Raw genomic sequence first — 26,658 nt, 5'->3', positions numbered from 1 at the left:
TAACTGGTAAATACAGTGGATTTTGTAAGAACTAGAAAACCCTCTTCAGTGATGCAACACCTTCCTAATCTAATCCAGCATGGCCTGTGATGACTATTATATATTTTCTTACAAATTTCTAACAAGAAGCAGAATTTTGGCTCCTGATACACATGGGCAATCTCCCTTTTTTTTTTTTTTTTTTTTTTTTTTTTTGAGAGGGCTGGTGGGTAGCAAGATAAAGAGAACAAGGTATCATTTCACAGAAAAGCACACTCAAACTGCAACCTTGAAATTGTAAATTCTATCTCCAGCTTTTCTGTCAACTCACATTAATGTTTTGGAACCCCTCAGGAAGCAAAGTTTCATATCTGCAGGAGTTGGTCTCCTTTTTAGCAGCTATATAACACAAAACTGATAACTGCCACAGGTCACTTCTGGTAGAACTGCAAAACTCAGTCCATCCAGAGGCAAACCTGACAGTTTGTGGGTTTGCCACAGTTTCTCAGAAAACACTTACTAGATTAGGTAATTCTGTAAATTACAGTGGTTCATCATAGCTGTGACACCTTCTATGGCTTAGACAACACAGAGGGGTTTACAACTGCTGCTGCATCAAGGGTGGAAGATCTGGTCTTTAGTTCAAATAACAGGGGCTCGTAGTTTTACTTTCAGAATGAGACTGAGCCCTTGGAGACAAAATAGTCAAGAACTGCCTATGGTGTGAGAAACAATCAGACCAATATTTTCTCAGACAGGAACAAAGATCTCAAATCTGGATGCATGCCCTTTTCCTTTCACCACATGAACGGCAGTAAATTATTTCAGCAAAATACGTATTTGCCCTTTGTGCTTTGGTTTGTCAAGAAAAACATCCATTCTCATTTAAAGGGTATCTGATGTGAGTTTTTTGACACCATGATGTAAGTATGACAAGCTCCAGTTCCCACCATCACAAACTCACTGTTGTGTTTCCTTCTTGCCTGCAACTACTTAGGGGAAGTTCTCTCTCCTACTTTGTGTGTCCTGAAGTCCTGACCATACCAGGGATCAGGTCATGGTGGTATCCCCCAGAAGGTGTGTCAGTAGTAGAAGCCACATTTCACTGCCTTGCTACAAACATTGGACAGTTTGCAGCTTTTCAAGTTGTCAGACATACACTGGGGGCGTACAGAATGGACTGAAAGCCAATGGGTAAGGATTTGGGAAGCTGTTACATTATTTTTGATGTCTCACCACTACTTTTCAAGGTTGGCTGTATTGCATATTACAGTCATTCTGATGCTTATAGACAAGGAAATCCAAGGAAAAAGCTTATTAAAAAAAAAAAAAGGTTTATTTAAAAAAGGTTTCTTTTTCTTTTTCTTGTAAATAGATAAAAAGGGATCTGTACAGCTGATATTAAAATAAATTCACTTTGGCCTTGCACAGCAGCTTCTGTTCATATAAAATGTAATGGAAAAGCTAATTGACTTTCTGTCATTTCTGTTTCAATAAACTGAACTCAGTGATGCCGCCCTCTAGAATCTGTGACAGCTGATCTATTTCCAAAATAAACCAAGGAACTAAATTTATTTGCAAACAAAGATTACCTCATTCTGGAAGCCATGCTAAGCCTTTTTTCCCCCTCAACAACTGGTATGAGGAAAACTGTTTAAAAAATACTTTCAAACAGTTAGAGATCAAAAGGGAGACTGTATTTCACAGGAAGCTATATTTCAGTGGAGAAAAATTAATCATAGTTAGTTTCAAATATTTTAAAAATAAATTAGAAGCTCTGAAGAAAAACAGTATACTGTCAAATAAGACAGAAATCCAGTAAGACATAGTAATTATTAATACTATTATAATATTTCAAGAAGAAAATGATATTAAAATAAAAATCTGAAACTTTTCGTTCATCAGCCACGTAAGCATCTGAAAGCACATTCGAATAATTAGTGGATGCACGCTTCACAAGTCTCCTCTAAAAATAAAAGGATGCCAGTCACCATTTCTTGGACAATACAGAAGAAAAGGTGCTACAGAGTACTGTCAGAGCACTGTGGGATCCTGTGTCAGAAGTGCAGGGGGGCTCCCTGGGCAGGTGATAGCAGGGCCTGGCTGCCAGGCCAGCCAGGCAACACTGGGACAGCCCCAGTCCCAGGCATCGCGCATCTCCCTGGGGATGGGGATGAGGCGGGGTGGGCTCGGATTGGTGTGGCCATGGCCAGGCACGGCCTAGACATGGTGGGAGCTGTAGCTCAGGTGGGGGCCACATGGCAGACGCACAGCTTAAAAGCAGCTCCCATGGGCAGGGGTTGGCCCCGCTGTGGCTCCCCTGTCATCCCAAGGAAGGAAGGAAGGAAGGAAGGAAGCAGAGAGCCTGCAGCTGCTCTGTCCCCAAGCCAGCCCTGAGCCCCGGGAGCTGACCGTCTGGGAGCGGGGATGAGCTCAAGGCCCCAACATGGATGGGAAATCCCTGTAAAGGTTTGAGGAAGAAATCCCAGTATCTACTAAGATGAGACACTTTTGCTATGTAGAGATGTGTCAGTGTTGAGCAATACTGGGTTGGATAGGAATCTAGGTACACGTTTCCAAAAAAGCAAGAGAGCAATGTGAAAATAAAGATTTTCGTTAGACAATAGGTTTCTGTCTGCATGAGATTTTAATTGGCTGACATAACTGTAAAAGCCTCGACTGTAGGATGAGTGTGTGTTCATAACTAAAATCAGGCACGTTCAGTGAACCAGCAAATAATACACAGTCACTAGCATGGCTATTAACCATCTGCGCAGATCTTTTAGAGTAATAAAGTTGAACAGGGAAATTTAACAGATGGGGTTATTACTCAGAAGCACATTTTATGTTGCATTAAACATGTAAACCACATTTCAAAGTAAACTGAAGCATTTGCTTACAGCCAAAATGCCTTATTTTTGTTTACAGGTAATCTCCACTAACCTGAGTTTCATTCTGAAAGGGACGTATACATGATATTCAGTAAATAGAATAATAATGTATCTATTATTATTTAAGTAGATTTCACTTTCTACTATCTCATTAGTATTTTGCTTTGAATGTAATACACTGGCAATTGCTCTGTTTACTCCTTTATTAATATTTTAAAACTATATAATCTTGTTTTCCTCAGAGATACCAGAAGCAGCAAAATGGAACAAACCCCATCACTGGGCTGTTCTGTTACTGTATTTATGGTACAAGCCAATGCATTATGGAAACTTTTTGCGAAAAAAGAAGAGCAGAAGTTGGTTTTTAAATGTTCAGTAACGCAGTGCTTCCATTCTTATAGTATCCCCCAATAGGTTGTTATCTGCATACCTTATTCCTGCGGAATCTCTTCCATACATAAAACTTAGAGTGTTTATCTTTATGGGTATTAATTTTTAAAAAGCCCTGTTCTGTCCATTCTCTGAACACTTCCGCTCTGTTCAAATGCCTTTCTCTGTTTTTAATTCCTGAATGTTCTACCTACAGCTGACAGTCCTCAGGTAAAAAAATGGGTTTGAGTTTCCATTAGTTTATTTGGAGGAAAAAATTGCACAGTGCTGAGCTGGCATAGTGGGAAAAAGAATATACCTGGAGCAGAACTGAAGGAAAATAGAGGAGAGACAACTTCCATTTTCTCAGGGGTTGTACTTCTCCTGCCTTTCTCATCGCCTGCTGAAAATGCAATTCATTTCACTGTCCCACAGTCTTATTACCTCGCTGTTATTTTTATCTGTATCACTGTTCCTTATTATTTGTCTTACTATAATGCCTGGATACCTCAGCCAAGATCAAGTCTTTACAAATGTGGCCTGAATCTGCCAGTAAAATACTGCAAATGCTAGTGGAAGAGGCAGGAATAAGAACAGAGAAAGCAAACATTATTGTTTCAGGTTTTTTGTAGAGAACAAGACAGAGAGAGACTGAGGAAGATGTGCCTGCATCTGGGAGTATAGTGCCCGTTCGAATGCCCCACTGTTCCCAAAAGAGGTGGCAGATGTGACAGCCACAGCCCTCCGGAGGCAGCTGGACACCCGGCTGGGAGTACCACTAGCCAGCTGCCTGTGTTTCGGTGACCGATGCCTATGTTCAGCCCACCTGAGGTCACTTGCTCAAGGTTGTTCAAGAAGCGCATAGCAAAGCTGTGCTTGAACACAAATCCCTTGAGCTCCACTTCACTGTCTTAATCACAAATTAATTCTTCATGTTTTCAGCTTCTCTTTTTTTCCTTTCTCCCAACCACCTACACTACTGCTGTTACGAAGCAGAATATCCTTTCCTGCTTTAAATTTTTCTTCTTTCTGTTTCGATCTTTGTTTTTGGCTCCCGTCCCCCTCTCTCGCTCAGCAGAAGGCTGAACGCTACTTGGGTTGGAGGCTGTGTTACATAATGCTCTCCACCCCTTCTGCTCTTTTGCCGGCACCTCCTCCCGCCCCCAGCACGCCGAACAACTCTCATGGACTCTGAAACGCCGGGATTGAGAGCCTTTGCAATTTTATTTTAGTGAGTGTGCCAGTAGCTGTTGGTAGATGTGCAAACAGGTGATGTATTAACAAACTCACGTCTGTGGAATACCCGCTCGCAATCAGCTCTCCGAATTAATTACATATATGTGAAAGAAACATTCTTCTAATTCATATTAGATGTGCTCCCTTTTAAGAGTCATGATATACATTTATTTTGGTCAAGATTAAGTAGAAAGGATTGACCTTCTTAGCACACTCTATAATTCCCTATAGTCATATCTTTCTTTCTTTTCCTGTCATTAAGAAGTCATTCCATTTCTGTGTTGACATTTTTATCTCCTCTTTATGTCCTTACCAAAAGCAGTTATTTATTGAATTTTTGCTGACAAACAAAAGGATGAGAAAGAAAAATGGCATAAACCCCCACATGCAGCAAATGGCAAGGGCATGCTGTATTCCTCTGATGCAGATGAGTAACTTCTTAGCATTCATTTCTCACTTCACTAGTTTAGTTCCACTGCCTTTTCCTTCTGGTTCTGCTTTAGTTCCCTTCTACCCAGTATATTGGACTCATCTGTTTGTTCTGACATTTCCTGTTTTTTCATTGTTTGCGGTTGTCCCTTCTTTCCTTAGAATTAATCTATTTGATTAATCCTGTCTCAAATTCTGTTTAGCCTCCCTGGCAACCCCTTCAGGTATTACTTTGCTATGAAAAAAATATATGCGGAATTTCTTAATTCCACCGTATCTGTAGTTCATCAAAACGTCACTGTCAATATGACATTTTTTGTTTCACATTACCAGATCTGGATGAACCCGCGTTACTTACCTACTTAACAACCACCTTGTGAACAAAAGTAATTTTAGGGATGGAGCCTCATCCTAACGCCAAGCTAAATGACCAGCACTGGCTTAGCTAATGCAGAACAAAGACTTTTATGAGAAAGGGCACTAGTGGATGAAGAGAAAAGGCGTAGTGATACCTCTATTCCACTATAGGAAGACAACCTCCAAATATGCACTTTTTTAGAGTAATACTGTAAACAGCGGTGGTGTTCTTTGTCCTTAACGTATCTACCACATGGCGTCTGTAATGGATGCAGACTGCAGGAGGACCGAAAGAGCTGTAACTGCACCTGCCCCAGTTAGTTTGAATGTCACCCTCCTGCAATCTGGGGCTGCTGCTTTTCTGCAGGGAGCAGATTGCCTGAGCTGGTCTCCAGCCAGGCCGAAAGGTTGGACCAGGTGTTTGGTGTATACCCAGCGAGCCTCTCCAGGCAGCTTGACAGCTGCCTGACCAGGGGCCGAGGAGTCCTGGTTTGGTTCTGAGTGCTTCTTCGGCCTTCTAATAAAATGTCCCCACCAGGAAAGCCACTACTATCAAAACACGGCTGGTGAAGGCATTGGCTGAGCTCATCCAGGTACACCCTCATCTTGAGACTGACTACATATGAGGCAGCCAATGAAGACGACGGGTGATTTCATCACACTTTGAAACTAAATGTGGCTATGGAAGAGCATATGGCCTCACAATTGTTTTTTGGTGGTTTTTTTTTTTTTTTTCTTTCTCCTTCCCTGTGCAGACAGTTGCTGTCATTTTCACGAGATGAAATGTGCACTGGTGTTATACTTGATGCTGAAATTCACACATACTTTCCTTTAGCAGCCCCAGCCAAACTTTAAAGAATTTCTTACCACTGTGCGTTATTTTATTTTATTTTTTTTTAGAAGTTATTTGATCATGATGCTCTTAGCAGATTTAATTTTGAAAATGAGGTGATGTAATGGATTTGGAAAAAAAAAAAAAAAAAAAGCCAGCCACAGAGAAGTCTAGGAGGACTGCTGTTTCGTACCCAAAGAACAACTGTTGAATATTCGTTCCGTTGAGCTTTTACAAGTGCAATCTCCTGTGATGAAAAACCCAATACAGTAAGAAGACCTGCAAGTGTCCCTTAACGGGTTGGGTCCTGCACTGGGGTGCCAGGGTTGAGGAGCCCCGTGAGGGCTGGGGTGCCGCGACCGGCAGCGGGATCTGGGTCTGTGTAGGGGCCGGAGAGAGGAAAACAACCCGGCACTCCTCATGGCCGGGGCCTGACCCGGGGCCAGGGGGGTGACCACGAGGGGCAGGGCAGGGCAGGGCGCTAGGCGAAGCCGTCCCCGTGAGGGCGGCGGGACCCGGGGAGGCCGCCGTCGGGGTAGGGGGGGAGGCCGGCACTGAGGGGAGGGACGCAGGGGGCTGGCGGGAGGGCGGGTGCGGCTCCGGCGGAGGGGGAAGGGGTTTTCGCCCGGCCGGGCAGGCGCCGGGGTGCCGGGGGGGAGGCGGGGAAGGCGCCTCGGCGGCCGCGGGCCGGCAGCGCCGGCGGTGACTGACTCGTTGGCGGCACCCGCCCTCCCCGCGCCGCGGCTCGCGCCGGGTAACAACCCCTCGCTCGCGCTCTCCCGGGGCGTTGGCGGCTGGGCTCGACCCGGCGCGTGCCGGGCCTGCCCCGCCCCGCCCCGCCCCGCCCCCGCGCACACGCGTCCGCCCGCCCGCCCGCGCTCCCGCTCCCGCACACGCCGCCGGCGCGGCTGCGGACCCGGCGGGCGGAGCGCGGCGGAGGCAGGCGGCCGCGCCGGGTCACCTTCCCGGCCGCCGGCAGCCAGAAGAGCGCCCGCGCCGCTCTCCCACCCCCTCCGCCTCCCCGCTTCCCTCCCCTCCGTCCGTCCGTCCCTGCGGGCCGTCCCCGCCCCGGGCGAGCGGGTGCCCCCGGGTCGGCGCGGACATGAGCTGCGCCGGGGGGAGCGTCGTCCTCCCTGCCGGGAACCCGCCGCCAGACCCCGCCGCTCCGCTGGAGCTGCCGGCCGGAGCAGGGGGCGAGACGAGCGGGGACCCCCCAGAGGAGGGCGAGAGCGGCGGCCCCAGCGCCGGCCCGGGCCGGAGCGGCGGCTCGGAGAGCGGCGGCGCCGAGGCGGGAGCTGCCGCCGGCGACAAGCCCGAGACCCGCTCGGTGTGCAGCAGCGAGAGCGGCAGCGGCAGCCACCCCGGCGGGGCCGGCCCCATCTGCAAGATCTGCTTCCAGGGCCCCGAGCAGGTGAGGAGAGCGGGGCGGCGGGCGGGCGGCTCCCCCGCGCTCGGCGCGGACCGACCGACCCCTCTCCCTCCTCCCTCCTCCCTCCCGCCCCGCTCCGGGGCGGCGGGTCCGGGCGGGCCGATCAGCACCAGGGACAGGGCTCGGCACCGCCCGCCCGGCCCCGGACCCCGGCTCCCGGCTCCCGGCCGCGGCGCGGGAGAGCGGCCGAGGAGCGGCGGCGGCCGCGGCCGGGGGAGGCCCGGCATCGCCCCCCGCACCCTGCCCGCTGTCAGCGGCGGCCCGGCCGGAGGGGGCCCCGGCCGGCATCGCCCTCCTCGGTGTCGGCGGCGCAGCGGGAAGAGCGAGCCGCGGCTGCTCGGCGAGGCGGCGGTGACAAACGCTCGGGGCAGTTCCGAGCCGGCGCGGAGCTCTAGGAGAATTCAGAGGTTTGCTATGGCTGGCGTGCACGCTGGGCATCTTCTTGCCGTCACGCTCGCCGGCTCTCCCCGCAGGGACTGTAAGCGATAGGAATTTCTCAGGTCTCTATTAGACTTTAAAATGAGAGCGTTAGCTTACAGGTCGTGTGGAGAAGACCTCCGAGTATCTTCTCTGTCGTTACATTGCTGACACGGTATCAGCAGTGGATCCATAACTAGCGTTTGATAGCTTGGCTAAAAAAAAAAATTAAAAAAAAAAAAATCTTCTCAAGGAAAAAAGAGAGTAGCTAATCTATATAATATAGAAATATAATATAGATATGCCAGCTACTGGGGAAAGTGTTTGGTTATGTTATTTGAGGTCCTGGCTGACAGCTGGTGAGCTGTGCTCCAAGAGCACGGTTCTCTGTGACATCACCCGTTTCTTTTCCTAGTGATGATTGCAAATAACTGTAGGAGAAATGCATCTAGCCACTTTTGGTACCATCTGAGGTGTTTGAAAGGGCTAACGCTGCTGTTAGATGTATGGTAATCTTTCTCTTGTTTCACAGATGTATGTTTACATGTGTAGACAGTTTTCTGGCTTTGTCTCATTAGAAACACCTAGATGTCTTTAAGACAGTTTAATTTTGGGGTATTTTTATATCCAAAAATACAGGCTTTTTCACGTATTGAAATTGAGACCAGTTCATTGTTGCAGACCTGTAAATATTTTGGTATTAAGTATCCGCGCACATAGAGATTCCTTTAAAATTAATGTTTCTGTGTTGCCTTTTCAGGGTGAGTTGTTAAATCCTTGCCGCTGCGATGGGTCTGTACGGTACACGCATCAGCTTTGCCTCTTAAAGTGGATAAGTGAAAGAGGGTCATGGACCTGTGAACTCTGCTGTTACAGATACCATGTTATAGCAATTAAAATGAAAAGGCCTTGCCAGGTAATTTGTTTGGTTTTAGAAATACGTATTTCCAGTCATTTTTAAAAACAAAATGATGCTTGCATTTCAAGATTTTTGGAAAATACAGCAGAAGAGCCTATGTGCTTCACCAGTTAGCAATTGCACCCACTTGAAGTTAAGTTTCTAAGACTAGTTACATTTTAAAATGTGCAGTCATCTGGTTCTGTTATGTTCTTCTAGCTTTTGGCTTGCCATAGAAATGATCTTCAGAGGTTGTTAAATTCTGTAATTAGATGTCATACTGAGACATGACAGAACAAGTTGGATCTCCCTGATTCACTTTCTAAACGTTAAACCTGTCTTTATCGTTTGTTAAAGACTCAGTCAAAGGTGGTTTTCATTCATTCTTCAAGCTTTGGGTCCAAAGGAGAGTGGCGAAGAAAACTACTGTTGACTGTAAAAAAGTAAAAAGAGGTGACTTTTCGGTCTTGACACAATCCAGACTAGCAGAACACTCTTTAAGTTTTGTCCACCAATAGTTGTTTCAGAAGCAGAAATGTGCAGTAACATTTTTCACAGCTCCCTTTAACAGCATCACAATATGCAGCTGGAATATTGTAGTGGTAGCATGTTCAGGGAGAGGGGAGGGGAAGCTCAAAGCTTCAGCAGATCGGTTAGGGAAGCCTTAATACCACTTTGCATATCAGAATTCTTTAGACGCTTAAAATTCCACCCTGGAAATTGTATTTTAAAACATCTGAGGAATGCATTTGGTAAGATAATTGTATCTTTTTTTAGTCTTGATCCTATGAGCTCAGAGATGATGGAGCTCTTGAAGGCCAGAGCTCTCAGGTCATTTTTCTGCACTTGAGCTTGATTGGAGTTTTATAGAAAAGACATGCTTGGATGGTAATGGCAGTTGTGTGAGCGTGATAAGCATTCCTTGGATGTAGCATATCTGTAGTATTTGCTTACAGTTGTTCAGATTAAGTGCAAGTACTTTCAGAGCCAGTTATGACTTCAAGTTTTTTCTTTCTGTATCCATAAAGGAAACTTTGTTAAGTTTTCCTGGACAGAACCTTTATGATGTAAAGAAGTAATAGATTTGTAAACCACTTCAGAAAATGAAGGTGGTAGATTCTGTTTCTGCATAGACTTTCTCTGGTGGTTTGGCATGGCATTCTGTTTGATCCTTTTGGCTTTTTTTAACCTTTCAAAAATCTTTATTTCCCATTGTGCAGGTTTAATTCCTGCCGGGATCTGAGAGCACGTTGCCGTTGCCCCTCCCCCACCCGCGGCCGGTCGGGCTGGAAGTTAGGCACAGACCCCGGCTAAAGTAACAAGGAATTTAATACAACAGAGTGATAGAACAATCTGAACAACAACAGTAGCAATGATAATAACAATAAACAGCAATAACAGTGAGCAAAACAAAAGATATACAGAGAAATACTGGTAGCTGGTTTACGGACAAAGGATTCCCGCCACCAAGCCCGCCAAAGAGCAAAGTGAAAAAGGCTCCGCCCCTGGACCTGATGCCAGCATGGTATGAATAACCCGGCTGGAGATCCCTTCCCCCTCTCTCTCTGTTGGGAAGCTTAACCCTATCCTAGCTGAACCAGGACACCCATATATCCACAGCAACTCATCCTTTTCCTAGCAGAGGTTATATTATCAACAGTGATAGTCTCTGAAGATAGTTGTTTGACAGCAAAGACATAACATAGTTGCCTGCAAAGAGGAATCTAGTAATAGTTGAGATGTCCCAAGGTAGCCAAAATATCTACATAGGATAGCAGATACGACACGACTTACTGAGACTCTGGAACTGCAGCTGCAGGCCAAGTAGGATATAAAGGACATCTGAAAAGTTGTCAGACACCTATCTGTGGACAACAGAATCAAGCCCCAGTTTGAAGAACAACTGCTCAGTATCTGTGGAAAACAGAAGCAAAGAAGAAAGTAAGCATCAGTAGGTGACACAGCAGACAACAATGTTTGGCCAAGCTACAAGTGAAGTAGAAAGAAACTGAAGAGTCAAAAGTTAAATGCCATTCTCTTCATGAGTTATGGCATTTTTCTGGTGGGAAGTCACAACTAGATTCACGTTTCTCCTGGCAGCTTAAAAAATACCTGATTTATTCTTAACCCAATCTTTCATTTTTAATGTAAATTATTTAAGTCTGTCCTTTTTTATTCACAACAAAATAGCATACAAAAAGATTTCATGGAGTTGCACACTCAAATAACAAGCATACATTGCTAGGGCAAACTCCTGACCCCCAAAAGATCACGCATCTCTTTGAAGGGATGCAGTAGTACCTTCTCATTCTTTTACGCTGAACACTCCTCTGTAGTTACAGAATCTAAAAGGAAGTCTTAAAACTGCAGTCATCTGTGTATTTTTATAAGGGCAATCCGTCTTAAAGTGCCCTCACTCCTCTCCCATATTCTTGAGTCTAATAGTATTGGCCATTTTTAACAGCTGTCTTGGTTTAAGCTTTTGGACAGGTTCTGAATCATTTGCTTGACCACACAAAAGCTTTTTTTAAGGTAACTTTTTGGTCAGGTTGGGTAAAAAGCTGAGGGCTAAACCGTTTCAATATAAAAGTAGTTTACAACATCTTCACTGAGGTAGCTAATGTACTTTAAAGTTCCCAAGAAAGCAAGACTTCTTGCACTACATTAGATACAATATTTGGACAGGAGTAGTTTGCTCTCTCTACAACTAGTAGTCTGCCTCAGTCCATGTTCTCAGAGTTGTCTCTACCAGTCTTTTACTTATTAGATCTGTGCAGGCAGTGTCATAAGAGAGAAAAAGGATGCTATTTACCAAAATGACTTTTTCTGAAGTGAATTGTCTATGCAGATTTGGACCAGCTCCTCAGGTTTACTTTTACCTCATGTATTTATGGAATGTGACAATGTGTAGGGAGATAAGAAGTAGATTTTTCTGTTTTCTTCCAGAACATTGGAATAGATGTAAATATTCCATTTAATATCTAACATTTTCTATGGTTTCTGTTGCTTCATGGCAGGGAAAGTAATCCCAAAGGGGGCCTCTTTGGAGGCAGTACATTCAAGGAACAAAATTTACTATGGTAAGTGACTATTCCAATAGAAATTTTTCCAGTGTCACTTTGTATATTTCAGCAACTACTTATTAATTCACTTTTAAGAACCCAGTCCTGGAAACACATAGACCTAATATAGGATTAGATCTTAAAACATAAAAAGTAACATATTAACCTGTGCACTAACAGTGGAAGATGAGCACACAAATTGATGACATTTGGTATGGTGTTTCACAGAGAATTGCAAATTTGGATTTTTTTCAGCATCCTTCTCCAGATCATATCAGAAAGACATATTTAACCTTATACTAGTCCATTAATAAAAGCACACGTTCATGTTCCTGGACTTGCTCCTTACAGTGGGGTGGAATTTGATCCAATCATAGGCAAGAGTATGTTAATAACTTGGAAACCCTCAAACTGTAATGAGGGGAGATGGAACAAATATTGCTTTGGGCAGGGAGTTTTGGAAGGTTTTTGAAACAACTTATAAAGGAGGAAGAAACTTTAAATGTCTGACTTGGAAATTAAACCCACTTAGAATTGCATTTTAGATTAACAAAGAGAAAGAAAGCACAAACAAATATTTTTTATATTGCTTTGCTAAGCTTTATAATTTGTACATATTTCCTTTCTAAAGGAAACATAAACAGATTGCTTTCGTTTTTATTGGTGTTATTTAATTATTAAGCTGTTAGCAAATTAGTTCACTAGACATGCAGTTAAGCATGAATGTATATTAAAGTATGTCAATTCTCTTGTGAGATTCAGAAATAATGTTTAAAAGTGGAATATAGTAATTCAAAGTTTGAGAAAATATACTTGGGTGTTAAACCCCATCATTTATAAAAAAGTGAGCAGTAAAGATATTTAGAGACTAGCCTTTTCTAGACTGTTTCTGTAGTCTGTCATAAAATAGCATTACATTAGCTGTTTGATATATCTTGTGCTTCTGTTCATTAAAACATTATATTCTGTTACTCTAGGTGAACTGGACCTATTCCAAAAGTGATGTAGTAGATCGGTGTGCTAATTTAAAAGATAATTGCATGGTAATTCAACACCCTTTCTGACATCAGGAAAAGCACAAAACAGTTATTTAAAAAAACCCAACAAGTATGTAGTTACTGGAAGTGGAATGTGGCTCATGAGTTCAGTGGTTTTCAGTGGCCCAAATTATGGTTATTAGCATTTGAGAAATTCAGCATAAAAATTACTATGTTCAAGAGTTTTTGTGAATTACAGATTCATTTTTTCAAGTCTTGTTAATGTGAGTAGTTCTCACTCATTTGAGTAATCTCACTGGCATCAGTTAGATAAGCATGAGCAAGACTCCATAGCAGACTGCATGTATGTATATGCATGTTATATCAGGTGAAACAGTCAAGTTCTTCAAATACTTCAATATGGAGACCAGTGTCCAGAAAAAATGTGTAGTAAATGTTTAGTAAAAGTTATCGCTAATGACTATGCTCAGCTGGATGAAAGCATTTACTTTTGGTAGGCATAACTAAGAAGGGGAAAGGGAGAAAGCTCAAATCTCCGGTTGTGCTTCTTAAACTACACTATGTACTAACAACAATCTACTAATGTTGCCTGTAACGAAATTCGAGGAAGATACACTGTGCTGTTCAGTATGCCAAAGCACACAAGGAACAAAAAGGATTGTCCCAGTCTTGGACAATTTACCAAGAATTTTGAACAAGAGATAAGGGACTAGTCTATGGGGATATATAAAACCTGTAGTCTCTGTACACTAACCATTTTAAACTATCATTGAGGTTTTGGCAGTGGAAATGGGATGAGTTTTAGGATGCCCCTTGAAAAAAATATAATGAAGCTTTGCAGGCACCCTTTGAATGTGAAGGCAGTATGGAAGGACTGTTAGAAAATAAAATACTTGGCTGAGATAGGTATTGTGAAAAGGAAATGAGATTCGATGTAAGAGTAGTCATTAGAAGGTAATTAATATGTCAGTAAAAGCCTGGAAGGACTTAAAAAATCAAGTCAAGTCTTTTTTATTTGATGTGGTGGGGAAGAGAGGAACCATCATAGTGGAGAAGGAAGGGCATGGTCAAAGTAGTGCACTAAAAAAACCTATTTGAAGCAGTCTTGTGGTTGCTGAGAAAATTACATTTGTCATGAACTTAAAAGCTGTGTTACAATAATTGAGACATAAGATGAAAGTGATGATGAGAAATTAATTTTTTATATATGAATAGTCTTAGATATACTACATGGAAAGCACCTGTAAGTTTTAGAAATATTATGAACAGGAAGATCCAAATAGATATTTAAGTTTAAGATAATTCCTGGGTTACAGAACAGAATCATGGATTGGAGGACAAATCCATACTGCTTGAGGAAGGCTGGGACATGAAAATCCTAGAGACTTTAAAGAACTTGAATGTATGGTAAGATCTGTACAAAACGTTTTAGAAACAGACAAATATTTTAGTTTTCACAGGCAAGAGAAGTTTGAAACAGAAAAGTAGATCTCCCAGTCATCACCGTAGATATAGTAATTATACTTCTCACACTCTTTGTTTTCCTAAGCATCTACTTTTGGCCACTTCTAGGAGGAAGTTACTAGACTGGATAGACCTTTTGATTTGATACACTCTGGGTCATTTCAGTGACATGTCCTGGGTAGACGCTGGTGGTTACAATCAGGTCTAAGTACCATGCTTAAAGAGTTTAGAAACAAAAGAGTAGCGGGGCTGTTGGAGAGGTCAGTGGTGTCAAAATTGTGGAATTTTTTTTGTGGTGGGAAAGGCAAAATATATTTCCTCTGTACTTTCCGTGGGAAAGGTCTGAAGGTAAATGAGAGACTGAAAAAGAGAATTGGGGTGAGTGGATCAGGAAAGACAAAAATATGTCACTGGTGCAAAGTAGAGAGATTATAGAAGAAAGGAGGACAGTAAAAATTTTGCCCTGATGGAAAGGACAGAAATGCAAAAACAGAAGGTGTCAGAGAGAAATTGCTAAGGGGATAATGAATTTCATGTTGTATTATGTTATTGTTTTCTTGTAATTAATGCACAGAGAGACTCAGAGATAGAAGGAGTAGGGAGTTGAAAAATAAGGGCAGCAAAAAGGTATGGAGACAAAACTCAGTTAAGCTTGAGAAATACATTTGGTTAGCTATTCAGAGAGAACAAATTTGTCACGGAGCTAGTGAGCAGGCCACTGGTGCGCTGCTATCATCCTACAAGCAAAATATTGTGTCTGTTGGCATACAGAGCTGAAGGAATGCAAGATGGACATTACAGTGGGAAGGAGGAACAGAACTGTAGAAGCTTTAGAAGGATTGAGAGAATTGGTAACTAATGACAGGTAAGAGGGAACAGGGGATGGAAGAACCATCAGTACCAATGTTCTGAAAGTCATGAAATAAGAATAATATGTGAACAAATAAACTGTTTCTATCACAGTGATATCACAGTGATTGTTGGGTAGGGATAAAGAACTAGTAACTAAAGACGAGATATAAACCTAGGTGAAGAGCTAATCAAAGCAATGAATGGCTGTTGACTACGACATTGGAATATGTTTGTAAGTCCAATGTGGAGAGATGATACTCACCTAAGAAGTCAGGGCGGTCATCAACATGGGAGTTGAAGCCATCAGGAAGGAACATGGGACATTATAAAGAGAGTCAAGAATTGAAAGGATGAAGTAGAAGGGAGTTAAGTGCACAGAAGATAGAAGCTTGAAAGAGAGGAAGGAGATTGATTTTGTTTTAGAGAGTCCTATGAAAGAACTGAGACTGAGGAAGTGGGGTGAAGATTTAGGTCAGAACGGCCAACACTTCGAAACCAACTGTTTGAAACCGTGATTCAGTTCAGAAACTTGGATATTCCTAGTCTAGTCAGGATTTTAACATTGTATGGCAAAAATTATACTTTCTGGCTGGTTGGAATGGAACAAGATTGAAGAAGTGATCTAGAAGGTATAGTTAATATTTGGGATCTTGCTACAACAGTTGTCGGAGTGACACCAGCAAACACCTGAGATCTGCTTTCCTGATCCTCTGTGTGTTAATGCCTTGCTAGATGGAACATTTGGTCAAAGTTGGCATCTCAACTGATAGAACTCAGGAGATCTGTTATTCTTGTCGGAGCATCAGCTACAGCAAGCAGGGAGATAGACAAGCCACTCTGGTGCTCACATCTGTCTATTTAAGACAGGGGATTATCAGTGAAAAATAGATTAGGCAAAGAAATGGTAATTATAGCATAGAGAAGAATTTTGTACTAACGTGGATAGTGATTTTAAACTAGTTGTGTTTACTTAGACAGTTCTGTTGGACTTCTGAAGTGTATACTAAGGTAATCAAGAACCTACACAAAATAAATAGAGAGCATGTTTTGAAAAAAGAATACCATTAATGGTACGTGGGTGTGTGCCCCTCATGTTACTTTTTTTTTTTTTTTCCTGTAGCTTATTAAAAAAGCAATTGTTTTCTTGTTTTATTATGTGAAATCCGTAAACTGTGCTCAAGGCATTCTGACTGCTTAAATAGTGTGAAACAACAGTGCAATGTAAACTGTGAACTGTACTTGGAAATAAAGTTTTAACTCCAAGTGACATCCTGATCTAGTGGTAAAATATATAGATATAGATTTGAAGAGTTTCATTATCTTGGTGTATTAAATAGTGGGTTAACTACTTCAAGGAAAAAAGGTGGATTCTGCTGAGCCTAAGATTTTCATGGGGTAAAATGACTATCATGAGACATGGTTCTGGGTTGTTTTTCAGAGGAAATACCTTGAATAACAGTTATTACTGGAATTATAAGCATAAAATACATATTTACAACATATTCCATTAGAAAAATACATCCAGAAGTAGTGTGAATGGGAATCAAGACTGTTAGATATACATAGTTACTGCCATTTTAAATGCTTAGGATATCTCAGTGAACAAAGAAAGGCTTAAGATGTGGTGTGGGACCTGCATTCAGGAACCTCTGAGTTACTGTTTTCTGTAATTTTTTTGTCTGTTTGATTGGATATTTGCCTAATAGCTTCATCTTGTAGCCTAATATTAATGAATTTTATTTAATGATGAAAAAAATTTTTGTCCTTCTATGTCCAAAATCCTGATTGTTCAGGTCTTTAATTCCTATCAACAGACATTAGTGAAAAATATTGTAACCAAGTACTGATTGTTTCAGCATGCTTCTTCTATTTCTTAATATGAAAACTTGTTTATGAATGATAATGTACTGGTCTTATACCTCTTTTCTATGATTCCTTAGCTCGTGCTTATTTGGCAAGGTGAATAGTCTGCCCTGAGCACCATAACTTCCTGACTTTTGACCAGTCATGCTCTGTCAACTGTGAAGTGCCACTGTAGTTTTTTCCACAACTGAAATTTGTCAAAGAAAGTTTTATTAGATTAATTTTGAAACTTCCTTTTAATGCTTCTTGGTTTTGAATCTTGGTCAGTTTGCACTGAAGTCCTCAGTGCTTCATCCAAATGACTGGCAGTCATGCTAACTTACTTCCTTCTTAAATTTTTCAACCAGGGAGGTAGCTTTTGCACCTATTATACTTAGATTTTTTAAAAATTTTTGTCCCATACGTAGATTCAAATTGGATGTTTGGTATTCAGACTGAAGACACTTTCATACTGCTGCAGAGGACAGCCCATGCCTCCTTTCATGCCAGCAGTGCAACAGTGAAAGAACAGTTTGACCTCAGTTCTTTTGAAGTACTTGTCTGAGTCAGAGCACCCTCATTGTGAGTTTTGCCTCTTTTCCCATAGGGTTCTTGTTTCAATTTATTTCATCTTTCCTTTTTATTTATTTATTTTTCCAGCTACTTTTGTCTTCATTTCAGTGAAGCTGATAGAGAATGAATAGCTTTTTACATTAGGCATCATCTTTGTAAGGATGAGTTGCTCACAAACTTTGAATATCAGGAATTTTTTGTCTTACTACAATGGCAGAATCAGGGTCATTTGAATATCTACTTGCCTGTTTCTATCCACTCTAGAGAGGTCAAAAAGAGCAGCAGTCTATGGGCAAAAAATTTTCAAAGTGGTAACAACTTGTTTCAGTACGTATATCCTATAGGATGATACCTAGAGTGCCCTAAACTAGTTTCATCAGAGCTCAAGTGATATTGTTAATATTACTAGGGAATCCAAAAATAGCTCTGACTGCAAGACAGAGCAATCTGAGAGCTGCTGTTCTGAAAAAAAGACCAATATCTCTGTCATACATAACTAAGTGGATGTAAAGAGGGGACTGTTGTCTAGAGACAACAAAATGTGACTGTGTTTATAGACATAAACTTAAAAAGCAACAATTTGCAGAAGATTAAGTAGTTCTTCAATAAACGTGTTTTCCATATGGACAGCGTGTACTTTTCATTCTCTTAGGTGCTTCTTACATTTGAGAGAAACAGAGGGTATTTTAATTTTTATGTCTGTATCTGTACTGCAAGAGAGGGTACATGGGTTATGTGTAAGTCATAAAAGCAACATTAAGCCAAGAAAAATTTATAGTTTAGGGATTTTCAAACACACTGATATGAATGGATATTACAATTTTTGATATGACAACCGTTGTTTCTTGCAGTACTGTGAATGCTGATATACAATATAACAAGTCAGAAAGCTGGGTATTTTCAGTGTTCAAAAGAATCGGTTACATTGTGCAATTCAATGTAATTACTCCAAGGGATTTCAGACATATTCATGATATGGCTAGAGAGAAATACAGAGTTTCTGGTGTAGGGGACACTCTAAAAGCAACTATTTTTGTTTTTTTACAGATAGAGCTATCATATTTGATGATACTTAGTTACTAAATTGCCCCTTTCTGTAATTAAGCACTACATCTTATACATTTTCATGTCTTAAAAATGGAGTCTTATAAGTAACTGGTGATTGAAACCATGGCTACATCAAGCAGAAGAAATTTGATTACTGATTCAAACAACAGTACCTACTAGTTTGCAGTTGTGATCATGTAGCAGTACCTGAAAAAACTAAGGCAACTGGCTTTGAAAATTTTTATTAGATTTTTTAATTAAAGAAAGTATGTTTATTAATAATTGTAGTAAGCATACATTATATTAATTCTTATAATTATAAATATATTGTGCATATGTTTATATCAAGTTTTAATTATTATGCATAGTATGTAATATAAAAACAATTAAATAAGAAAATTCTTCCATTAGGCCAAATTTTCAAGCAGTATGTTATTTACCGCATTCATTTTCACCGTCTAGAATTTTATCATTATGACTAAATTGTCTTCAAGTGAAGATTTATTGCTAACTGATTACAGAATCAATCTAATTGATTTGCTAATCTAATAAATTACATTCTAATTGACCTTTAGAGCAAGCTCTGCCAGATTTTGTACAAACCAGAGCCCAGGATTGTCTTCTTCATGGCTACATGCTAGTAGATAACACCTTGGTATTCTTATCATCCTGCCTTTTAACCTTCACCCAAGATACACGTAATGTTGCTTAGGGATTAGACAAGGCAACAACCTTACCTCTTCACTCAGGAAATGTTTCTTTAGTCTTTTTGTTGCCTCAAAATCTGAAGCTTCTTTTGTTTTACATGTTACAAAGAAGAACATGAAATCAGGATTGTCTCTTCCCTTGTGTTGTGCATTTTCCAGATTTTCACATGAAAAGTCTGATCCCATTCTGTGAATCAGTTTTTGTTCAGGGCCAAAAAAGCCAGATGCCAATATTTGTACTCAGTTGTTTTCCGGTGAGGTCATACCCTTCACTGCTGAAACACATCATTGCCATATAGCAATAGGGAGAAGACTTGGCAGTGAAGGTGCTTCTTCAGATCCTAACCAAGGGTATGGAGTTGTTCTGTGCCAGAACTATTGTGAAGTCCCCAAATATCAGATGTGAATAATGTTGCTGCAGGATGCAGGGGAATACAGTGACAATAGATGGTGATGCACTACTTGATTTCATGTCTTTAGATTCATAGACTGCCTAGAAGCAGATAGTGGAAAGCAGTAGATACTGTGTAGTTTAAACAAAATGTTGGTAATCGACGCTTTACAACTTATTAATTGTGCTCATCCAGTCCTTTGTAAATCTACATCCTTTGGCTCCATCATCTAACCAACATTTTGTGTTGCCCCTGAATTGGAAAAACATGGTAATACTTAGCATTTTCTACCCCTTTTACAGTACTGAAATACTTTAGAAGAGTCCTCTTTCAGTCTTTCAGTAAACTGGGGACTTTGAACTCTAAAATTCCAATTGTATGGCATTTCTTCCACCTTCACATCATTTGTATGGTTCTTTTCCTGGAAAGGCCATTCCATGGCCTCCTTTTCAGCATCCAGAACACACTGAAATAGGCCAGTGTCAGAAATGGTCCCTGATGCTTTGTACCATACTAAAATCATCTTCCTACTCATTCCTATGGAGGTGATGTTACTAGAGGAATCAATTTCATTTGCTTTATGTTTGGTTCAGTGAACATCTATGCATTGTGTGGGAACTCGAAGTGTGCCAATAAATTACCTGGAAGGAGTTCTACTATTGAATATCCTGAATACCATGTAAATCTCAGTTATTAAAATAATATCTTTAGAGGTGGAAGTTTAAAACCTCACTTTAACTCAGGTGGACAACAGGTTTGAGTCCAGGTCCCTCACAAAGGAGTGCACCAACCATTAGGGTGTAGAAAGTTCTCAGATAAACCTTCTGTGTTTCTTTGTATGGGTTGTAAAAATTACTTAATTATTCATAGAGGCAAAAAAGCAGAGAAAGGGTAGCCAGCACTTTCAGACAGTCCAGCTAGCAGATGAAATGTGAGTTTCAGTAAATGAAATTGAATTAATACTTGAATACTTTCAATAAGATAGACATCAACAGACATGATCAAGAACAGATGATCCCTCTATATACTGGCAGGTGGCCAGGGCATTTATTTTTGTAGAACAGACTTGTTCTGTCCCTCCATGCTGAGCAATTTTTTACACATCTTTGGTGAGTGCATTAATCTCATAATCAGCTGCACATTCTTAGCCTTATGATCAGCGTTTTTATCAGTTAAAAATATTCAACAGTTTTAGCTAGAATTTACAAACAGTTCCTTTCCCAGGAGAGAAGGTAAAAGCAACTCCAGAATCCTTTCTGATACTGTCTCTTTGGGTCCAAAAAGAAGTACAGAACCATCTAGGCAAAGCATGGTGAACCCTCCTAAGTGACTAGACAGAATGAAAATTGTTAATACCTCCTTCACAAAACTAGTTTATAATCTTGCTGAGACTTACTTCCTCTGAGTAGTTAGAACAATGTATTTTTTTTCTCAGTGTTCTTCCAGGAATGTGGACCTATCCATAACATGACAGTCTATGCTTGAGCTAAGTTTTCAGTTTAATTTTGCAGATCATCTTTAAGTTGCAAAGGATGCAACAACCATGGCAGGCTCTAATTTCCTCCGTTCATTCATATTTAATTTTCAGATAATGCTATCAAGAGCACATTAAGTTGCAATGAAACTGAGTATTTCCCATAAAGCTGGGACAGAAATGGAACTGTTCTACTTTACAGTAGGAATAGTATTTATTCACATAGAGTGTTAATTTTCACTCACTGGCTTTCACCAAATATACATGTGTCATGGAATGTTCAAACTACTGAGGAACTAAGGCACTAAGCTAAACTTAATTGGTTAGAGTCTCATATGAGTTACAAGCTTACTTGAGAATAATTCAATTTAACCTTACATATTTCTCACAGATAGATCTCTACAACACTCCATGATTTTTAAGTACCCTGTGGTACATATTTTGGCGAGAATTTGATCCTAGTGGGTTGACAGGCAATTCGTAATGAAAATCGGGAATTAGAAAAAATACTTCTTGGTATAAATAGGACATTTAGCAGGTTTCATGGTTTTGTTTCATATGCTTTTAGGTGTTGAGAATACTATATTAGATACTGTGAAATGATTCCTGATTCAGATATGATCGTTAGTAAAGGGCCAGCCTTTCTTTTGAGATTTGGTAAAATTACAACCCTTATTTTAATAGACAGGAGGATTAACACACAGGATTAATATCCTCGTTTTAATTAACAGGAATTGATGTTTTCAGCAACTCTGAATGCCTGAAAGTGAAGAGAGAGTTCACCTCTGTGTACCATTAAAACTAAATACCCCTTTTCAGCCTCATAAGAGATTTAAAATTGTTAGAGTCCTGCAGTTTTGCCTCATTGCTTTTATTATTTGGTCAGCAGCAGAAGATAACTCCCAATAATTTCTCAGAGAAAAAATAATACAATTTTCACCACAGCTTTGCTTGTGGTCTCAGATCTTGATTCTATCATAACTAAAAAATTATAAAATAAAATGTTAAACTATTCTGCTTAATAAATAGTAAGATTTTGAAAGGTGAATGTAATAAAATGTGAAGATTTTGTACACTACTCTGGATGTCCAGACTTCTAGGCACTTGGAAATCTGAGATGCATCCACTGTAGGTGTAGATGTTCTGCTCAGTCGTGTACATGCAGTAAGCCAACACTCTCAGGAACTATCAACTGTGTGAAGCACAAATGGACAGTACCTCCACAGTAAACGTTATGCTTTTAGAATGTCCCAAGTAAAATATTTGTCAGCCTTCCAAGCAGACTGAGAAACTACATACAGCCAAACTATTTGTATTCATGAGCTCTCTAATACATGAAAAGATAATGGGCATTATGACTACAGGCACTTTATGTCTTAATAATTTATCAAAATAGGTAAGCAATAATGGTGAGCTGCAATTTTTGTGGCATTGATTCTTTTTTTAAAAAAAAGACATAAATATAGAAGCCTGTAGCCAAAAATGGGATTTCAAATGTTAGTGTGTATGTGTGTGTACTCAAAACTATACATTTTTCTATCCATCCTGGTCAATAAGTTAACAATATCACCACATGTTAAATCATGAGGTGCTTACTGCAAAACATGTTAGAAAACTTAATTATCTAATCATCTAGACTACTGACAAGATAAAGTAAGGAATAGACATTTCAAAAATAGTTTTTTGGACTTAATTCATTGTGCTCTTTTGCTTCTGTAAGAGTTGTATTCATACACACACAGATTGCAAAACCCTCTTATGCATAATGAATGGCATTAGGAAAGAACTTCTTATGAGAGCTGTCTGATTCGAGCAATCAGAGCAATCTAACAAAAACTTTTTAAAAGTCATATAATTGATATGTCTTCAGGTTAATCATGTTATGTCATGGTAGGTCACTGCCAGCTATTTTTATTTACTTTTATATAAAATATGGATTCCAGACTGACTAGAAGGAAAGGGAGCCTTCCATCAGCAGTGTCCATAATAAGATGTGTTTCTGAGACAACAGAGTAGAGTAATCCCCAACATCTCTTTGGTTTAAAGAATTTTGGTGGATTACAAACTTGGAGAGTTGAAGCTGGTACACATTTGGGGAACCATAAGGAAATTTCATATGTTCTTTATTAAGGATGTAGGAAAACCTGTAGTTTCGTTGCAGACATTTTTCATGTAGTGTATTCTAAGTACAAGCCCAGTCTCAGTCTGTACTTTTTAGATCAATTTTCTGCCATATATTTTATAATAGTCAATGGGCTTTTACAAGGCACTATTAAAAAAGGCCAAGTTAATATCGATTTATCTCAAAGATGACAGATCTTTGAATATTATATCCGTCTTTATGTTAGTAAGGGCATGCATATAACAATATTAACTTTATTCTATAACAATTAGTCCATCAAAGCAATATGTTTCTTTCAAATTCTGGAAGTCTCAACCTCAAAAAATAAGAAATTATGCAGTATTTCTGCTTGACAGAGCCCTTGGAAGAAAAGAGGAAGCAGTATTTCAGGGGTCAGCATTAGAACTGTAGTTTACCATTAATGTGCTAGACTCCCAAATGATTCATGAAAGGAAGACCAGCTGTAAATAAAAGATTAAAAGAGCCAAACATAATGAAGTGTTAGTAGAAGTAAAAGTGGAGGAAGTTTCAAGAAACAGACAATATTACATTAAAATCAGAAGCATGAATTATATTTTGTTTATGTAGGCACCATTTTCAAAGGAAGATTTCATCATCACTGTACATTAAAGTAAAATGTGTTTTTTTTCATGGACAACAGAGAGGACATGGTATATCATAACATTACAGATACGATGGGAAGAAATATGAAATGGAATCCTATTTCATAGAAATTTAAATGAGAATTTTTTATGAATCTGAAAAATTGCAGTATTATAGTTATCTAGATACAAAATAACCTTTCAATTTCTAGTTTTTAGGCAAAAATTGTGATCTTTCTCATAATATTTATTTTTAGGGTCATGTACTTTACAGAAGCTGACACTAAAAGGCTGTATAGATCTTTTCTAACATGGCAAAATACTTAGCTAAAAGAACTGTTACTGATTATGGAATGTATAGTCAGCAAATGACAAAAACAAATTAGGAATTCATAATATAATTTATAATCATGAGCAATTAATAGTTATGAGACAAGTTAGGTGAAGAAATTGAGAAACGCTTTTATGGAAATAATGGATTTAAATTGTGACATGCTAATAATCAGATCATTCAATTTGGAACGTTAAATAATTCAGTCTGTTAAATTCTAAATGCAATTTCTCAGCATTAACTATCACTGAATTATTTTCACTACGTTATTTTTGTGACTTCCTTATTGTAAGCCATTAATTTGACATTAAAAGGTGAAGTGATTATAACAACATGTAACAGGGCATACAATAAGCTAAATAATTGTGGAAAATCAGATAAAGCTTAACTGGCTTTTGATACTGTAGTAAGAATCTTGCTCTTAGAAAAAGAGTTTTCTGTTCTTGGGTGTCTGTCAGAGTGTATACTCACACATATTAGCTATGCTGTGAGTAAAACTAGAAGAAAAGAGTGTGACCACAACTCCAGTTCCTCTTCATAAGCCCTGTTATGAAATCCAATGCCACCAGGCAGGGCAGTCCTGTGTAGTTCCTCTCGTTGCCTAACAGCTAATACTGTCCATGGCTAAGTAAAGGACTGAACCTTCCAAACTTATTTGCATGTGAATAACATAATAACTAGAGAATACCTTCTTTGTAATGTGAAAAATATGCCTATCTCAGTAAGACCTGTTTGCTTTTTATAATTTGTACCCAAACTCCGTAAAACTTGTGGGAAAAAAATCAAGACATTCATTTCCCAAGAGGCAATCTCAGACTGTTCTGAATCAAAACTGATTGGAGGGCGGCAAGGAGGAGGAAATTTCTGTTGAGGTAAGTTAGCCATCAGGAACATCCACAGACGTCTTGCCATTGGCAGTAAGGAGGGACATCATACACAGAAACCGAGGTCCCAAAACCGATCATGTGTTAGAGCTTAGTATCAATCCATCCCACCCTATCACTCTTAGGGTGGGGGATTCTTATGGCAGACTGCCTAACACTAGGAGGCAAGTTAGCAGTTTCGCATAAAACTTTCTGGGCCTCCTGAATGCCTTCCATCTTATGCACAGTCCTTCCTCCTCTACCTACTGTGGGATTTCATCAATTAGTTCAATTTACAGATTACATTAACGGGAGGAAACTTTCCTGAAATGTTTAAATTGCTTGGTTATTGCTGACCTTCATCTTGAGGAAGGTGGAGGACTACAGTTTCTTTTGTAAAAGAATGTCTGTGAATACCCCAAAGGCCAAAGTAGATGAGTAACAGAAGAAAACATGCAACCCCCTTTTGGGGTTCTTAGTTGTTTTGTTGTGTTTGTTTTAACTGTTCCTTGATTTTTAAAGACAAAGGAGTTAGGAACTACAACCCGTGGAATGCTTGTGCATTTTCTTAATAATAGGGGTGGCTCCACTTCCTGGTTGATAACACACTAATATGTTGACTCTTTGGAATTACTGAATTTATTGAGGTTGAGAGATTCAAATGCTTCCGTTCTGGACAGACAATTCATCTGATCAGGAGGATAGCAAAATACCTAGAATACATTCTTGAGAAGATGCTAGGAAGAGGTGAGGATCATATCTATGTTTCTTAGGACTTTTAAAGGTCAAGCTTTTCTAGAAAAAAGAAGTTTGGGGAAAGCCAGCAAAAGCCCTAATGAGATGGAAGAAGATGCTAGAAGGGGTTGATTCTGTTTGGGAGTGGGAGATAGGAATAGAAATTAATTGTCAGACAACACCAGAATAAGGGATGGACTTTATATCTAGACTGCATGCTACGTTACTTACTTATTCTAGATATTTGGACTACTCTTCCTTCTGTTCAGTGCTATCTTTGCAGAATAATTATGAGCATTCTAAGTTTAAAAAACCCAAAACAAAACAACAAAGAAAATCAAAAGCTGAAGTGAGTTTAGGAACATCTGCATTGCTGAAATTCCACTGGGAAAGATCTGCTGTTTATTTCAGTGTTATAACAGTCTTTTCAATTTATTGCCCCTTCTTCCATGAATTTGATAGTTTAATATTTTATGACAGTTAAAGCTTTACTTCATGTAAATGTACTTTGATTTCAGGCATTCTAAACAAATTTATTACAGGTCTGTCTCACACTGATAATGAAAGAAGATAGAAAGAGATACATAACCAATAGCATTTTTTACAGTTTTCTGCCAAGTCACACTATGTGGCTTCAGCTGAGAAATGAAAAATAACTGTGTTGAACATAACCTTATAGAGTCTAAAGAGAGGTCTATAAATTCAGTCCTGACATTTAAATCCTGTATACAAGCAATACCTGAGCCAGGAGAAGCTC

The 26,658-nt window shown here is 39.9% G+C and overlaps 1 protein-coding gene across 1 annotated transcript in view; it reads left to right on the top strand.

Annotated features, from left to right (window-relative positions):
- Positions 1–7,009: 7,009 nt before the first annotated feature.
- MARCHF11 (membrane associated ring-CH-type finger 11) overlaps positions 7,010–26,658 on the top strand; it is a 29,143-nt gene continuing 9,494 nt past the window's right edge. The window contains exons 1-2 of the mRNA XM_074897848.1: positions 7,010–7,504; positions 8,700–8,855. Of these exons, the coding sequence (XP_074753949.1) occupies positions 7,196–7,504; positions 8,700–8,855 (465 nt within the window). The 5' untranslated portion in view covers positions 7,010–7,195. The remainder of the gene's footprint in view (positions 7,505–8,699; positions 8,856–26,658) is intronic.

The sequence above is a fragment of the Athene noctua genome, chromosome 2, assembly GCF_965140245.1.
Source record: "Athene noctua chromosome 2, bAthNoc1.hap1.1, whole genome shotgun sequence".
Taxonomy (NCBI): domain Eukaryota; kingdom Metazoa; phylum Chordata; class Aves; order Strigiformes; family Strigidae; genus Athene; species Athene noctua.
This window is presented reverse-complemented; position numbering and strand designations above follow the sequence as displayed.